We start from the raw sequence: 18,700 nt of genomic DNA, 5'->3' as shown, positions 1-18,700 counted from the left end.
GTTCTTTCTTCTTTAGATAATATCAGCAGAAATCCTCATGCTTGGAAGACTGGTCAGTGAGAACTCTTGGGGGTGGGGCATTTGAGGAGCAGCCTAGTTAAAGACTGCAGGGCTGCTCTCCCAAACTGCACCTCAGACCTTGAGACCAACTCAGAGAAAAATGCTGCATGCAAAGGTATGGTTTCTGCTCCCAGGAACAGCTCTACATAATTTTACAACAGGAATAATTTGCCTTGGATCTACTTGAATGTGTTCTAACAACATCCAGGGCTGGAGTGCCTGCTAATCCACAGAATGTGTTTTGCTGCATTTTGACAAATGTTGAAAGGAAACTGCCTCCCCCCATACCTGCCAATCCCCACAAATAGTCTTGGGGATTTACAGAAGGGGTTTGTCCTAAGACTATAGCTGAAGGCCTGCTTCTAATCTGACCTTCCCTGGTAACAAATATGTGGAGAAGATAAGCAAGTTTCTTATCTGATTGAGATGAAAACCAATTACTAATTTATAGATGAATTTGAAACGAAGATGTAAAGCTGTATTGCTTTTATCCTTACATAATAGCGCATAAAGAGAGTCAGTAATTAGTGCTTGGAGCTCAAGAACTCTCCTGACTGATGTTGTTGCCTCAAGACACAGTCTTCAAGGAGCGACAACAGAATACTCTCTCAGAGGCTTAAATCAAGAAAGCATCAGCTTGGGTAGTACTCGACTGTATTCCCAAAAAAGGTGGGACAGCATTAAAACATCCCTTCAAAAGCACCTTGTTTGTAAAAGCACAGGAGGTCCCTTGTACTGGAACATGAAAGGCTGAGATGCATACTCTAAAGCTCTGCCTATACTAGTAATTTTATTTACCAAAAACTTCCACTGTTGCTGCCATTGTTTTAGCTACCCTGGTGTGACATTGGAGCCTCAGTATATGGACTGCTTACTGACTCCAGTAGCTGTTTTCTGCACTGTGTTAACTGAATTTTGCTCAGTGCAAATCTAGTCAACTGATTAGATTAGATTATGGTACTAAAAACAGCTGCCAGAGCTAGAGAATAGTCTACACTGAGGTTCCCACCTTTGCTAACACCAGAGCAGATGACTTGGTGTTAATAATGGTGGTTATTTTTTGTAAACAAAATACACAGAGTCCTGATTTCTTGAGACATTGAGGGTCAAAAATGTCTAACAGGTATTGCTACAGGTGTATTTCTTTATGCTGTCCATTTATAGTCTCTGCCATGCAGCAGCATAGGATTTGCTGTTGAAGGTTTCGGACTTTTCAATAGCATCTCCAGCAATTTCTGTAAGACAACTTGATCTAGGATATCAGATGTATGATCCACCTTACTAGCTGCAGGGACACTGGTGAAATATTTAATGTCGGTGATAAGTGAAGATTCAGAAAAGAAACAAGAGGCAAAAAGGTGGCTTCACTGCTACATCTAGGAGCTCCATGTGACAAAAATCTCTGGCCAAGTTCAGGGTTATCAGCAAAAAAAATTCAAGGTGTGTGATTTTCTTACTTATCCTGGGGATCACCGATAGTGTACAAATAATGTTTGCTTGCAGGACAATGTTGTTAAATAAGAAGGTATCTGTCAACAAAAGACCATTGCCTTCCTCTGAAGGAAAAATGCAGAATTTGAGTGAAACAGATCTATCGGCAGAAGAGGACTTGACCATGAAATCTTTCAACACCCATTCTTGTTGAAGGTTGCTGTTTCTGCTTATTTCATCCACAAATGTGTTATCCTTGCACAGAAGATGGATTGCCACACATGTGATGAGTTGGTGGATGCACCCATTTTCAAAGGTGAACCATTTCTCAGCACTGAAAATTTCACCAAACCCTTCCCTGGCAATCTGCTGAGCATAACATAGGTGTTCACCTTCACCATCACCACATTACCTTCCTTTGAATATAGGGGAGAAATTTTGAATGAAGGCTGAATTACTCTTAGCAATCAGTGCACGTGTGTGTAACTTGGTCTCAAAAAGTTTCAGATTGTCAACTGGCTCAGATTTGGGTCTCTCCCTGCCTTGGAAATATCTCTCAGTAAGACCTTCGGTGATTTGAAAGAGATACCTCTTGCAAATACTGTGCAAGTTAGTTCACCATACAAAAGGAGACAGACATCCTGAGGCATAATTAACAGTGTTAAAATTGCAAATGGACTTATGAGGATAGATGAAACCATCAGCCCCAAGTAGCTTCAGGAAAACAAATACTGGGTTTTGAGGCTGAGATTATATTGACTGTACAACATCCAAAGACAGCCCACAGTACTTCAAATAGTCAGTTCTTCTCATAGTGATAGCTGTATAGCCAATGAATAGGAATCTATGCCTGAAGCATCACAGGCAACTTCTAGAGAATGCTTTGCCACTATAAGCCCCCTCTATGACTACTTCTTTAATCTCCTTCTTCAGATCCTCAGGAAGATGTTCCAACAATTGAACAAGCATATATCACATTATAAAGTCATACTAGACCAAAAAGCTTTGTAGTTTGCCAGCATGATCTGTTAGGTCACCTCTGATAGAGATTATCCATCTTCCTGACACCTTTAAGTTTATGATATTTTCTTGGCCCTACTTTTTCTTTTTACAGAAGCCATCAAAAATAATGAGATTGGGTACTGGAAAAAAAGAATCAAACCCTTAAACAGAGACCTGGTATAACTAGTCTGCCTGAAAGATGATGTTGGAATAGAAACTTGTATTATCCTCCTCGTCCTCATCCTCAAGAGAATCCATAAGGCCTCCTTCTTTTATAGATATGACCACCACTCTGCCAGGTTAGGTTGGTTCTGGGATACCAAATAACTTCTGACCCATTTCTTGAACTATGGAGACCTCAGCCTATAATACTTCCACAATCCTGGTGAACAGATCTGGATGGATTTAAAAGAGTGGTACACTTTGGAGAAGAGATGATGCTGTCTTTTCTTCTTCCCTTGACCTCCCAATATTGAGGAAGGTGCCCTCGTTGCTTCAGCTGAAGCTGGAATTTGCTTCTTGGATTCACCCAGCTTCCTCAGAAGGGAGATCTCTCAATGGAGTTTGATTTGTCCCAAGAACATGACCTTAAAAAAGGAACTACTTAAGTCAGCTTGACTCTTCATATAGCCTGGAAGCTTATAAAAGAGCTTCTTTCATCATCAACTGTAGTCAAAACACTTGGTCCTAAGTCCAAAAAAATGAAGTCAGAAAGAGTAGGGGCATATATCCCTCACTTAGCATTTAATATACTGGGCACAGCAATCTGTCATAGTCCTCTTGTCCCAAAGAGGGGCAAGTCCTAAAAACCAACCTTTTATTCTGGAATCTAATATCACAACAGAAAAACAAATGAAGATATCACCATTAGGAAGACCAGTTCCTACAAATTACTTAAACCCTACAAATAAAGTTTATGTTACAGAAAACAACTAAAAAGCTTCCTAACACGCAATTTGTAAGAAACTAAGTCCTACCTTGGGAGGGACAATCAAGAAGAATGGTCAACAGACAAAGTCAGGGACCAGAAGGAGTTCTAACTTACTACGTCAGCAAGACTAGAAATGGACCACACCTGCTATGCTTCACTGCAGCTAATATCTACAGAACTGACAGATTTGGTCTTTAGTTTTATGCTGACTAGAACTAAAGCACTGCTGTTGTAACTATCCTTAGCTGAGCCAGAAAAGACAGAGGCAAAAAACTGCCAGCAGCAGGAAGAGAGGTGGATTGCATCAAAGATCCTAACGAGCCTACTGGAGACTGCTGCACATCAGCTAGCTAAGGAACAACCGTTATTCCAAGTTGGTGGTCCACCACACTATATTCCCCATAGTGCTCTTACATGTGTTTTAACACGTAATATCATAATTCCTAAGGACAAAAACCTGGATGAAGGAGGATTTCTTTATGCATTACAAACTACAACAAAATAGAAGTCCTGTACAAAATAGAAAGATTACAATACCTAGGATAAATACCTTATATTTCAGCTCATAAGTTGGGGGGGGAGGGGGGAGCGCCGCAGCAAATTTCAATTTGTTCCTAGCTTACACAGTACCACCCAATTAGAGAGGTGCATTATTGTGTGTTGGAAAGAGGGGAGACATACCCTTCCTATAAAAAGAAAAGGAGGACTTGTGGCACCTTAGAGACTAACAAATTTATTTGAGCGTAAGCTTTCATGAGCTACAGCTCACTTCATCGGATGCAAGTCCTCCTTTTCTTTTTGCGGACACAGACTAACACGGCTGCTACTCTGAAACCTTCCTATAAAGGATCTGGTACTGTCCGCTGTCAGAAGTGGGGAGAGACTATTGGACTAGATGGACCATTGCTCTGTTCCAGTGTGGTAATTCTGATGACAATGTCTTTGGTGGGTTTTTTTTTGTTGTTTGTTTTTAAAACAACCAGTACCCCAAAAAAAGTTAAAAATCAGCAGTGCTGGGGAGCATAAAAGTAAAGTAAAATAACTTTTCTAAAAAGTTAGAAGTTTTAATACATAACACGTTTGTGAACGATTTTACCTGATCCTTCTTCAGCTAAGCTTTCCTTACCTGTTGCAATCCCACTGTCGCTCTGCAGCAGTGCTCCTGTCACTGGTTGTGCGTTGTTTGGGTTTGCTCCAGGTGCTGAAGAGGGAGGAGGCCCTGCCCCACCCCCAAGTAGCATACAGGATGGCGGAGGGGGCTGCCCACGTTTCAGTAACACTTTGTGGTCCTGCTGGCAACGGAATCGCGGCGGCACCTCCCGAGGCATGTAGCGGGCGGCGCTTGGCGGTTGTCCGTTCGGCACTGCCACCCTTTTGGCATTGTTGCCACCATTGACTGGTGGCGATGGAGAGCTGCCAATTGGGCTGGCGGCCACTGGCTGGCTTGAACTTGGTTTTGTCACTTCGGGCACTGGAACACAAGACGAAGGAAAGTTATAATTTTATAAGATACAAAACCTAACAAATGGATATAAGAACTCAGTGAAATTGAACTTTGATATGGCTATTCTCCTCTCAGAATACTGTACAAATTCAACCCCATCAAGGAACCAGTCAAGTTAAGCAGAAACCGCATATTTGTATGTCATCACCAGTGATTTAGACATCATGGGTGAAATCTCAGATTCAAGTTTTAAATGTAAACGGTCAATGATTAATACAAATGTTGTAATGTTTTCCTCCCTATTTCTTAATCTTTGGGGCACTGTTGTGTGCTGCCATATGGAAAATATGAATTTAGTTCCCAAGCTTTTACCTTGCTCATTAAGGATATGTTGTCACTACAAAAAAAAGATGGGTGGGTTTCTTGTTTTGTACAGCGAGGAGACAACTCATTCCCGCTAGCTAACTCACTATAAAATCTTAGTGGAGACCAGAATGTGTCACTTTTACTGCACTGTAGGCCAGGTGAGGTCAAAGCACTGACCTCACCTAGTTACATCAAGGTAAAGACTACCTGGTACTTTATCTCCATTAGGGTTTTACAGCGAGATAGCTAACCCACATTTGTTTTAACAATGAGATAGCTAAACAAAAAAACCCATCATTTTGGGCAGTGACAATATACCCTAAGCCAGGTAGAATCCACAGCTGCTAGAGGAAGGAAATGCCTTCTTTCATTCTGGAGCAACCCTCTCTGCCTGACCCAGGAATGTTTACATACTCTGTACTGAGATCTAGACAAAATGAGCTTGTATTTAAGGGCCTCTCTGAGGACCTTTGAGTAGAGGTAAAGCGGTAAGAGGGGGAAAATGAGGGAATCCTAGGGGAGCTTGTGCCTTAACCAAACTATCTTCATCTACTTGGGAGATTCCAAAACCAGTACACCTACACTCCTCTAGTCTCCACGTTTCTAGAAATGAAGCAAAGTAAGCACACACATTAAAAAGTTTGGGAACAAAGGTAGCATTTGTTATACCCTAACCAGGTTGCTAGAAGTCAAAACATTTCACAAAGACATGCTCAGACTCCAAAACCAAGGACACATTTTAGAGCTGTAACTACTCCAGTCTCTCTTGTGGACTGAAGTAACAGTAGAATTAGAAGGGGTTATTCTCCCAAACATCACATTACTGATGTTATTCACCTTTTAAATACAAGCAGAGACATACTTTTAGGAAAGCAGTAGAAGACCACAAGAATAGGAATTCCTCTAGAACAATAGATTGTGTTATATCCCATTTTTATCTTTGTAAACAGCTGGTGATGGGTTTTCTTACTTTCCTATGCAAGTTTCATTGTCCAAAAATTATTAGGAATTTTTTTTAATTTAAGCCAAATTACTATTTCTCCTTTGCTGCCTCTTTTTAGTGGCTGTTTCCTCCACTACTTTCACAATCCTAGGATGCAAATTAGGTTCAATTATATTTTAAATCAGGTGAGCAAGTTATGATGCTTATCTACCATCTTTTCTGTCTCCATTTGACATTCATGTCTCAATGCTTTAACATCTCTTAATTCAACTCAGACAGCGGTAGAATGTATTCTACTCATTTTGGTGTTCCCTCATTAAGAACTACTCTCTCTCACTCCCATTCTATGCATTTAGTCTGTCTCAGTTGGTGGCTGCACTTCTGAAAAACTGCACTTTTTTTTAGGGATTTCAACATTAGCCTAATTCATGAGAGATCATCACAGTGAAGATATTTTAATTCAAAAAAGCCTACTTTTCTTCCTCAAACAAAACATTTTGAAGGCTGACTGAAAATGTTACTATGTGTTCTCTTCTTGACCATTACTGCTGTTGTTTCTGCTTACTACTCAGGCAGAAATGCCTCATCATGGGACATGAGAGTCTCCCTCCCTTATCCAAGAATTTTAGTCGAGGACAAAGGCCTGTTCTGAGCCTACACAAAACTATGCTCTATAGATTTAAACAAATTAAATCCCTTACCTTTGGTTTTTTGATCTGTGACCTGCAAATTAGAAACAAGGAAGTTAATAAAAGCAAGAAAAAACAGCTGCTCTACAATGCAGCCCTCATTTATTACTACTAGACCAGCCTCTCAGTTTAAAAATCAGCTGACAATCAAAAGCTGAAGTACCCTGCTCAAAAATATGTAAAGAAAGTTTTCAAGAGGACCAAGAGTTATTTATTATCACCTCTGAGACATATTTGGTCCAAACAAACAAACAGAGAGGAAGTAGTACTTCATTCATGATAATTTGTAAGATATTTTTCCACTGTAGCATTTTAAAGTACAAATACGTATTCACTCCAAATATGGCTTTTTAATATCATTAGAGGAAACCATTACCGTAACAAATTGCAATGCATAATGAAAAGAAACCTAAAGAATGTCACATACAGCCCCATAAGTGAGCACTGTTACAGTGACATCTCATGCTGCCTACAAGGACAACTTCAGTGAAAAGCACCAACGCATCTCTTTGCAGTCTTTCCCTTCACCTTTCTCCCCTGCCATTTTCTTTTCCAAGGAGAAGACAACTTCAGTCTTATTATCACTATCACAAATGGGAATCTGCAATACCTCCAGCACCATCAGATTTCAAAATCCCATGAATGCAACAGGCCCTCTATAATGGACCTACTGAAGTGAACGATCACACCAGTCAACACAAACCCCCCGCCCCATTTTTGCTTTTGCTGTACTTTTAAATTCGTTTCGCAGTGTAGATTTCCAGCTACAGTAGAATCAAATATGCCACTGGAATGTTCTCTGGAATTCTTTGTATTGTAGCATGTTTTGAACTTGTTGGTCATGAGCTCCTCTACACAATAAGGGAAAACCCCAAGATCATCATGTGTCAGGCTGTGTGTTACCTCTTCTTAAAAGAAATTGCTGAACCAGTCCCTAATTCTGGACGGTACAGTCACAATATAGAATAACAGAAGCACTACAAGTAAAAGGCTATTTATTGTCTACACCAACCTAGCCAGATCTCTTTTGTACAGTAAAGAATAATAAAAAGAAACACACCACTCAATTGCTGCCGGCATCATTCCACTTTGGAAAGATGCTCTTTGGGGTATGTGAAACAGAACATACCCCAAAATATAAAATGCCATCCCTCCCCCCAGGCGGGCCTCAAAAGGGTCATCAGCTGCTGACTGTGTTGCGAGGCAAGTATACCTAGAGCATCCTTGTCCAACCTGTTTTTAAAAACCTCCAGGGATTTCCACAACCTCCCTTGGAAGCCTATTCCAGAACTTAACTATCCTTTTAGTTACAAAGTTTTTCCTAATACATAACCTAAATCTTCCTTCCTGCAAATTAAGCCCATTACTTCTAGCGTTTGCACCAAACCCTACATTGCATCCTTCATCCCAATGAGATATTCTGTCCTTATGACTTTGCTAAAACTTTGAAAAGAAATCTGAAGAGATTTGTCACTGCACCATAGATTGCAATGATCTACATACCTGTGGGAAACTCGGATCGTGAGCACTAAGAGGGACTATGTTGAAGAAAGGGAAGAAGCCACTTCAATTTAACAATACTGGACAATCTAGTGACAAGCGTGAAAGACACAAAGCTAAAAAAAAAGCCCCCTCAATAGCTTTGATTAGAAAACAAACATTTTGTTATGCAGAGTTGCACATGTGATTTGTTTGTAGATTACCTTCTCTCATATTTCGTGAGAAAAATGCATCACTGGCAAGAAAAGAAATTCTTTGACACAGAACAACAATTTTTAACAACTTCCCAACCTCTATCAGCACTGTCTTAAAATGTAACAGTAGCTGCCCTAAAACCTATTTACCACTTTGTGTTCAAATATATTATTGAACACAATGCAAAGAGACTTTCATCCCTCTTCCGCTGATCAAGACTTTCTTCCCCTTATCCCCAAATCTTTGCCCCTAAAAACATTACTACAAGATAAACAGATGTCATCTTCCCCAGGATTTTGGGTGGATACCATAACGGCAAACTACTGGAGAAAGTCACGTTGTATATTCTTTGACAGGCAGTGGGCAACAATCTAAAAGTGGCAAGCATTTGACTTCTACATTCAGAACTCTGAATACTCAACAAGATCCAACAATGATGTTTCAAGATGATCAATAATCTTTTCAATGAGCTAGCCGCCTCTTCTTGCTGCTTCCTTCTCCTGTACTTGAGTTATTACAAGTTTACAAGAGCAGCCTGATCTTCCGTAACAAGCTTTCCAATTTGCTCTTGTATCACTAAATACCAGCGTGCTAGCCTCATAGGTCACTTTTCTTCTCAGAGGGTGCTAGTGAAGCAGCTCTTGGCTCTGCACATCATTAGATTTGGGGGGGTGGGGGGGTGGGATAACGGTTACTCACCTTCTCGTAACTGTTGTTCTTTGAGATGTGTTGTTCATGTTCATTCCAATCAGGTGTGTGTGCACAGCGTGCACAGTTGTCAGGAAGTTTTCCCTTGGCAGCTCCCGTCGGGTCAGCTGTGGAGCCCCCTGGAGTGACACCTTCAAGATGCTCTATATAGGACCCTGCTGACTCCTCAGTTCCTTCTTACTGGTTACTCCAACAGAGGAGTAGGAGGGTGAGTATTGGAATGGACATGAACACCGCATCTCGAAGAACAGTTATGAGAAGGTGAGTAACCGTTTTTTCTTCTTCGAGTGCTTGTCCATGTCAATTCCAATCAGGCGACTCCCAAGCTCCATCCCAGAAGTGGGGTCGGAGTTAAGGAAACGCTGATTGGAGCACCGCTCTGCCGAATGCTGCATCATCTCTGGCGTGCTGGGTAACAGCATAATGAGAGGTGAACATATGCACCAAGGACCACGCTGCTGCACTGCAAATTTCTTGTATCGAGACCTGGGTCAGGAACGCTGCTGCTGAGGCCTGTGCCCTCGTGGAATGTGCCGTAAGTGCCAGGGCTGGGACCTTGGCCAGCTCGTAGCACGCGTGGATGCAGGATGTGATCCAGAAAGATATTCTTTGAGATGAGACTGGGAGTCCTTTCATTCGGTCTGCTACCGCTATGAACAGCTGGTTCGATTTCCTGAACGGCTTAGTGCACTCGATGTACAATGCTAGCGCTTGCCAAACATCCAATGAGGGTAGCCTCTGCTCTCGATTACTGACTGGCATGAGGCTTAGGATAGAAGACAGGGTAGAAAAATGTCTTGGCTAGTATGAAAGAGTGACACTACCTTGGGAAGAAAGGCTAGGTGAGGCCTGTGTTGCACCTTATTCTTGTGGAAGGCTTGGTAGGGTGGATCGGAGGTAAGGGCCTTTAGCTCTGACACCTTCCTAGTTGATGTGATGGCCACCAGGAAGGCTACCTTCCACAATAGATAGAGAAGGAAGCAAGTTGCTATTGGCTCAAAAGGGGGCCCCATTAATTTGGAGAGGATAAAACTGAGGGGACAGGGACAGGCTCTCTGTTCTGAGGATGTAGGCACTGCAAACCTTTGAGGAAATGGCCTACCATGGGGTTAGCAAATGCGGGTCAGCCGGACACTCCCAGGTGGAAGACTGAGATAGCAGTGAGATGTATTTTGATGGAGGATGCTGCCAGTCCTTGTTGTTTCAGGTAGAGAAGGTACTCTAGAATAAGTGGTACAGATGCCTGTACTGGAAGTGTACGCTGCTAAGCACACCAGCAAGAGAACTTTTTCCACTTAGCTAGATATGTGGCCCTAGTAGATGGTTTCCTACTGCCAAGTAGGACCTCCCTTAGTGGTTCTGAGCACAGACGCTCCATGGGGTTTAACCATGAGGCTTCCAGGCCATAAGATGGAGGGACTGGAGGCCCGAGTGGTAAAGGCGACCGTGGTCCTGAGTGATCAGATCCGAATGCAGTGGTAACTCAATCGGAGTGTCCACTGACAGTTCCAGGAGCGTGGTGTACCAGTGTTGTAGGGGCCACGAGAATTATCTCTGTTCGGTCCCTGTGGACCTTGAGAAGTACCTTGCGCATGAGAGGGATAGGGGGGAAAGGCGTACAACAGGCGGCCTCCCCAGGGAAGCAGAAACGTCATCGAACCAGGACTGATTCTGGAAGGAGCAGAACATTGGACACTTCCTGTTGCTCCTGGTGGCGAACAGTTGACCTGGGGAAACCCCCACCCTTGGAAGATGAACTGTATGACATCCGGATGGATCGACCACTTGCAATTGCAGAACGATCTGCTGAGATGGTCCGCTCGTTCGTTTTGAACTCCTGGGAGATAGGATGCCTCCATGTGAATGGAGTGAGCTATGCAGAACTCCCATAGCCAGAGAGCTTCTTGACATGGGGGAAGGAACGGGCTCCACCCTGCTTGTTGATGTAACACATGGCAGTGCTGTTGTCCGTCATCACTACCACGCACTTACCTCGCAGCCGGGCCTGAAAGGTTTGGCATGCTAATCGTACTGCCCTGAGTTCCTTCATGTTGATATGAAGGAGAAGCTCCTCCCGTGACCATAGGCCCTGTGTTTGGAGGTCTCCCAAATGCACACCCCATCCCAGAGCTAACACGTCTGTTACAAGGGACAAGGAGGGCTGGGGGCTGTTGAATGGAACTTCCTCGCAGACTGCCTGAGGGTCAAGTCACCATTGGAGGGACTCAAGTACTTGCCCTGGCACCGTGACCACTATGTCCAGGCTGTTGCGTCCCAGGCAATAGGACAAAGCGAGCCACACCTGGAGTGACCTAAGCCTCAGTCAGTCATGGCGGACCACTTAACTGCAGGCTGCCATGTGGCCGAGGAGACTCAGGCATCCCGTATAAAAATCCTGCCTCCGCTGAGGTGGATATGGGCAGTGTTGTTGCAGTTGGGGCTTGAAATGTTGTTGTTGGGTTACCGGGGTGCGCATACCTAACAACTTCATAGTTGCCCGGGAGCCTTTGAGACTGCAGCTTGGAGTTTGTTTGCTCTGAAAATAATCTTGCACCTTCAAATGATAGGTCCTGCAGGGTTTGTTGCAGCCCCGGGGGCAACCCGGACAGCTGTAGCAATGAGCTCCTCCTCATGGCTACTCCTGAGGAAAGGGTGCGGGCGGCTGAGTACGCAGAGTCCAATGAAGTCTGGAGGGAGGTTCGCGCCACTGCCTTCCTTTAAACTTCAACATGGAGGCCCATGAGTTGAAGTTGTACCTGCTGAGGATAGCTTGCAGGTTAACTATCCTCAGCTGCAGGCCCTCAGTTGCGTAGATTTTCCTGCCAAAAGGGTCCATCCTTTCGACTCCTTGGATTTAGGGGCCGGCCCTTGCTGCCCCATCTCTTTCTCATTCATCACCGATACTACGAGGGAGCATGGTTGCAGGTGAGAGAACAGGTACTCGTATCCCCTGGAGGAAACGAAGTACTTGCACTCTACGCCCTTGGAGGCAGGTGGGATTGAGGCAAGGGTCTGCCAGAGTCTTAATATTGCTCTAGATAGTTTTTATTAGTGGCAGAGCTACCCTGGACGGTCCCTCTGGCACAAGGATGTCAACCATGGGGTCTTCAGGTTCGACCACCTCCTCTGCCTGTAACCTCATGTTACGTGCAATCCTTCATAGAAGGTCATGGTGGGCCTTGTGGTCAATTGGAGGGCCCGAGGTTGAACCTCTCACCACCGCTCCGTCCGGGGACGAAGATGGGGAGGCAAGAAGTGGTACTGGCTCCTTCTGATCCTCCAGTGACCATAGCCGAGGTGACAGTATCTTGGCCTTGCAAATGGGTCATGCCTTGGAGGCGACCTAGACCAACTATGGGGCTTGCGCCAAGGTTTCCTCAGAACCACGGGGCATAAGCCAGTCTTTGGCTGTTTGGAGTGGTCGGTGCTCTGAGGCCACTGAACAGGAGCTTCTGAAAAGGAGCCCTAGGCCTGATGGTAAGCCCAGGGGGTCCAAAAAGGCCGTTGCGCCAGAGATTGCCACTGGGGTTGTCATGCCATTGGTGCCTCTCTCTGTCGCTTGTCAGATGGGAATAGTATGAATCACCATCCGAGGCAGAAGACACGGATCTCGACTGAGATGATCACGGTGGCACCGCAAGGTACTGCGCCGGGGACCTATGCAGAGTTGATGATTCAGGGGACTGGTGTCAAGATGCCTGGGCCAGGGACCAATGCCAGTCCTCTCTTGGAGCCGGGGATGGCTGCCTCTCCCTTGTCGGTGGCGGGGAGCGTTGTGCTGCTGGTGCCGGGGACCCCTCATGGAGTCTGGTGCCGGGGAACCCCTCATGGAGTCCGGTGCCAGAGAGCAGTGCCTTGAGGATGGCGATCTGCAGCGGTGCCGAAGCAAACGGTGCCAGGCAGAAGAGGGTGACCATTGCATCATGGCCGGCTTACTTCTAGAGAGTGCTGGTCGCAGTGGGGGCTTATCTCTGATCACCAGGGGCTGAGGAGGCATCATCACTATTAAGTCTCTGGCGGCTTCAAAAGTGTCCAGGGTGGAAGGTAACTTCAACTCCTTCACCTGGCACTTCCCATCCCAGGAGTCGCTGTGCCATGGGAACCGAAGTCGATGGGGCTGACTCTTGCTGCCTGGACACCGAGGCCTCCTTTACTGGATGCCCCAGTACTGCGCCTGCAGGTCCCACTGCTTTATGCACCGGCGATCTCCCCGTTAGCTTTTCTATGCCGCTTGTACAGCACCAGTGAATGCAAGTGGTGCTGGGTTGCCTGTGCATCCTGCAGTGCCAGTGCCCAGGGTCTCTCAGACTAAAGTCCTTCCTCAGCACCATGTCACGTACCAATGCCGGGGCACTCCATACGGACGTGTTCGGTGCGGGGTCCTGGTGGTCTGCGGCAGACTGGGGATGAAGGGGCAGATTCCATAAGCAACTGCTTCAATCAGAAATCTCACGCCTTTTTAGTTCTGGGGTGGAAAGCCCTGCAGAGCTTGCACCTTTCTGTCTGGTGCGCCTCCCCCAGACACTTCAGCCACAAGTCGTGGGGGTCGCTCGTTAGCATAGGCTTGCTGCAGGTTCTGCAGAGTTTAAAGCCTTGGGCTCACAGCATGCACCAGAGCCCAAGGAGGTGCGGGGGGCGGGGAGAGAGAAAAAGAGGGGGGGGGGGTGTTGGGATTAGGGAAATACGCTCCCAAACCTCACTATATACAATAACTAAGACTAACTACAACTAAACTAGGCTAAGCTAACTATATGAAGAACACTAAGGAAAGCACTTGCTAAGCAAGGGACCGCAGTTCCAACAACAGTCACTGGTGGTAAGAAGGAACTGAGGCGGGGCTGGGTCGGCAGGGTCATATATTGAGCGCCATGAAAGCGTCACTCCAGGGGGCTCCACAGCCGACCCAATGGGAGCTGCTAAGAGAAAAATTTCTGACTGTGCACACAGTGCACACACACCTGACTGGAACGGACATGAACCAGCATTCAAAGAAGAAAATGTCAGTTATTTTTATTTTTTATACTCCACTATTAAGAAGCGATAGGGAAGTGAAATGTAACAGTTTTGGGATAAATCAAATCAGATCTTCCAGTAAATTTACTGAAAAAAACTGTACTGATATTAATACTTTGATATCAGTGTAACTGCACTATAAATACATCCACACTGGAGGCTGCACCGTTAACTGTATCAGTTCCTAAGCTAATGTAGTTAAATTGAAGGAACAACTGTATTTAGACAAGCCTTTAGTAGGCCAAAGTGAAACTGGCATAGGATTATTTCGTAGCCCTCTTTCAGTAAGAATCCACACAACATAACTGAAACAATACCAGCTGAAGTACTCAGTGACATTAATAGGCTTTTTTGGCCTGGCAAGAACAGATAGTAGTTAGCTTCACTTATGAGGATTCCTTTCTGCTCCTGGTTTAAAAGATGTTTCTTAATACAAACACGGAAATGTTTCAAACAGACCCTTTCCATGTCACAATTTTTGTCAGTTCCTGAAACAGTATCTAGACTTCTTGGAAGCCATTTCAGGTAACACTTTGATTAGCAAACTGCCTGCTCAAAATCAGTAGCTGGGCACAACAACTGTTTACAATGCCCCTCCCCCTCCCCCAACCACACACATTTCTCTAAGACTGAAGATTCAGAAAAAGATGGATCATGAAAGGGGCTTTACTATTAAACTATCCATTTATTCCTCTTTTATGCCCCCTCAAAATAAAAAAATCCCATATTTCCTCTCCCAAATGTCAGTTTTGAGCTGACGCAAAATTTCACTGCAGAGAGAGGTATATATAAACAGCTGGAGGTGCAAAGATCAGAAGAACCACTGTTCAGTGCCCCTACAATACTGCTCTATAACATAATGAAGACAGTTAATCTCCTCCTCCCTCCAGTCCTCTAAAAATAACAAAAGAAATCCCAACCATCCCACACAATTAAACTTTAAGCAAAACTAACACAAAACCCAGAATCCTCAATGAGGCATTGCCATACTTCAGACAATGAAGCATTTTCACAAAGACTCAGTAAGTAAAGAAGCAAACACTTGCTGAACAGGGTTCTATATAGTTAACAATTGGGGGTAGGGAGACTTCAAATAACAAACCTACCTTCTGAGTAGATTCCTTCTTTTTCTTATCCTCTTTCTTCCTTTTCTTGTCTTCCATTAACTGTTCTTCCCTTTCTTGCTCCTTCTCTCTGTCAAAACCAAATAATTTATCAAGACACAGCCGAACTGTGCGCATGCACACACATTCACACTCATTCTCTCTCCATTCCTCTGCCAAGGAAAGTGAGCTGAAACAACAGACTTAGATCTCTGCCATCTCTAATCTGACAGACAAGAGAACATGGGCAAATATTTTAGTCCATTCAGAATCTGCTCTTGGGGGTTTATATCAAACCCAGATTGTAATTTGTATTTGGTAGCTCAATATGGTCCCAATCGTACAACTTGTAGTGCACGAGAAAACCCCTTTACCTACAGAATGTCCCATTCAAGTCAACCCTTGTACACATTAAGTACATGCCTGCCAACAGCCTGAGGAGGATTTTTTTAAATGCTTATGAAATTGAGCTGTACTACCTGTATTATTTCCTGAAAAATCCTGTGCATTTTTCCCCTGACAAAACACAGAAACTGTAATTTCTAATATATAATGATTTGGTCTCATATGGCATTTATCTTCACAAGTGGAAGATTGTTCATTTGCTTGTAGCTATGTCATTTGTAAGCCATTAGGTGTGTCATATCAAATCTAAAACATCATTTATTATACAAAACTTTAATTTCTAGGATATTGTACCCACCTACAGTATTTTTTGTGATTAAGCATACATTAAAAATGACTTTCCAGGGGATCTTTTTTCATGGGCTCCCTCCTCCCCCCCCAAAAAAATTATCTTGGGCAGATGCTGCCGTCGTCATGCTATCATCTTTGTTGCTATGTTTTCTATTAAATATGAATGTGCCAGAAAATGATTGGTTAATTCACCACATCTATGCTACAGGGTGAGCTGTTTCTATGGTGAGTCACATTTTCATCTGATTGGCGATCTTAATCTACTCCAAGGGAATTTGGACCAACAAGATTTCAACTTGCCTGGAATAATTTCATTCTACTAGATGGAGTTTAGGACAACTAATGTAAAAAAATCTGATGGCTGATGAAGGTATGAGGGTTTTGGGGGGATAGGGTGTGCAAAGGAAGCAGGAAGACTGTATCCCATACATTTTGAAGATGACAAGTTTCAGAGTAACAGCAGTGTTAGTCTGTATTCGCAAAAAGAAAAGGAGTACTTGTGGCACCTTAGAGACTAACCAATTTATTTGAGCATAAGCTTTCGTGAGCTACAGCTCACTTCATCGGATGCATACTGTGGAAACTGCAGAAGACATTATATACACAGAGACCATGAAACAATACCTCCTCCCATCCCACTCTCCTGCTGGTAATAGCTTATCTAAAGTGATCACTCTCCTTACAATGTGTATGATAATCAAGTTGGGCCATTTCCAGCACAAATCCAGGTTTTCTCACCCTCCGTGAGTTTGTGGGGGGGAGGGTGAGAAAACCTGGATTTGTGCTGGAAATGGCCCAACTTGATTATCATACACATTGTAAGGAGAGTGATCACTTTAGATAAGCTATTACCAGCCGGAGAGTGGGATGGGAGGAGGTATTGTTTCATGGTCTCTGTGTATATAATGTCTTCTGCAGTTTCCACAGTATGCATCCGATGAAGTGAGCTGTAGCTCACGAAAGCTTATGCTCAAATAAACTGGTTAGTCTCTAAGGTGCCACAAGTACTCCTTTTCATTTTGAAGATGGACAGTAGCTTACAAATATAATTTACCATGTTTCTTCATGAGGAAAGAGATTCAATTGGCAGATATACACAAAATATTCAGACTATTTTAATTTACATTAATGCATAGCACCGTCAGATTTATAAAGCTTTGAAATGCATAACAGTTAACACATAGATGTGTTTACATTGTACTGGAATAGGCAAAAGACATACGGCCGTTGACTGAAATGCTTATGCCACAGAAGTATAAGAATTTAAAAATAAAACTCAAATTTACTTTAGTATAGGACTACAAATTCCCCAAAATAAAGTGCCCTCTCTTGTGAATAGGTTTGAACAAGAAAGTTGAATAAATATCTAGTATCCCTTCATCAGAGATAGCTACTCCACAGAGGTTTCCTCCCAAAGGCTAGCCTACTTCAGTCGGCTTCTAAATTTGCACTCCCACATGCTATTACCACACTCATGTGTACAGAAAGGCATTTGTGTAACCAATCACTGAATTTGCACATATAAAATCAGAAACCACTTTTTGAACAATTCCTTTTCTGAAGCCTGATATAGACCAAGATTTTAAGACGCTCTCTTTGCGCATGAAAGCCATAAGGGTTCCAGGGAGATTAACAGAACAATTGTCTGGTTTCCTGATCTCAGGCTATCCTGCTGAAAAGAGCCACCATCCTTCGGTCTATGAGCAAATGGAGTGCACACAGACTGGCACGTCCCCATTTCACAGAATTCAAAGCAAGTATTTCATGTCATGCTGACACACCCAAAGTCTAGTAGTTTATAGACCAGCTCAGTTCTCACTCTCTCCTTTGCTCTACAAAATGTCAAAGTGCACTTTCCAGCTCCACGCCCTGGCAACGAAAAATCCCACCGTTTTTCAGTTGTACTGACAAGCATATGATAGGGAGTGAAGAGGAGCACCTACTCTATACTAGCATAAAATTAAAGAGTAAAAACTAAACACATTTTCATTTTTGCTTGAACCTGTGTTTGTAACCAAAATATAAATCAAACTCTCTGTTCTGATACTTGGATTTTAAGCTATTAAAACAGAATCAGGGTTTGTTCTTTCATGCTGTAAAGACATTTTAAAATCATGTAGTATAAAGTATGCTTTCTGGTCTATGTGTGTCAGTTATAAATAGTACCATTACTGAAAAGCAATTATTTCTAGTAGTATGTGCAAGATGTTAAAGAGCTGTACAAAAGGATCTGCTGAAAGAGACACTAAAAATGTAATTCAATTACAACAACTTGCGATGTCAAAAACACCAGACTTAGCAATAGTGGACAGCGGAGTCTAACATCAGGCTATATAAGTTTCTCTTTTAAAGTAGTTTTCCTCCTTTTGGAAGTGGACGGGCAAGGATTAAATGTGTAGAGAAGGAAATCAGGACAAGAATTCCGTGCAGTCAGGAACCTAAAGCTGAAGATATACTTTACAACAGGCTGTAATCGAAACAGCTAGGGACAGTGGCTTTGAAGATTATAAATTGAAGATCTAGCTGTAGTTATTCGCTTTAGTGAGGACATACAGAATGGAAGGTGATTACAGGAGATGCCTGCCTTCGGGAGTACATGGGAAATTAAGCAAAAGGAAT

At 43.5% G+C, this 18,700-nt stretch overlaps 1 protein-coding gene across 14 annotated transcripts in view; it reads right to left on the bottom strand.

Moving 5' to 3' along the window:
- The window catches only part of TNRC6B (trinucleotide repeat containing adaptor 6B), a 212,340-nt gene that overhangs the window by 47,932 nt on the left and 145,708 nt on the right, over positions 1-18,700 (bottom strand). For all 14 annotated transcript variants that reach the window (XM_073326943.1, XM_073326935.1, XM_073326995.1 and 11 more), the window contains 3 exons: positions 15,389-15,476; positions 6,879-6,900; positions 4,551-4,895 (listed from right to left, as the gene is read on the bottom strand). In XM_073326943.1, coding sequence (XP_073183044.1) covers positions 4,551-4,895; positions 6,879-6,900; positions 15,389-15,476 — 455 coding nt within the window. The remainder of the gene's footprint in view (positions 1-4,550; positions 4,896-6,878; positions 6,901-15,388; positions 15,477-18,700) is intronic.

This window comes from Lepidochelys kempii, chromosome 1 (genome assembly GCF_965140265.1).
Source record: "Lepidochelys kempii isolate rLepKem1 chromosome 1, rLepKem1.hap2, whole genome shotgun sequence".
In the NCBI taxonomy this organism is placed as follows: domain Eukaryota; kingdom Metazoa; phylum Chordata; order Testudines; family Cheloniidae; genus Lepidochelys; species Lepidochelys kempii.
Note: the sequence above shows the minus strand (reverse complement) of the source record. Positions and strands in the feature narration are given on the sequence as shown.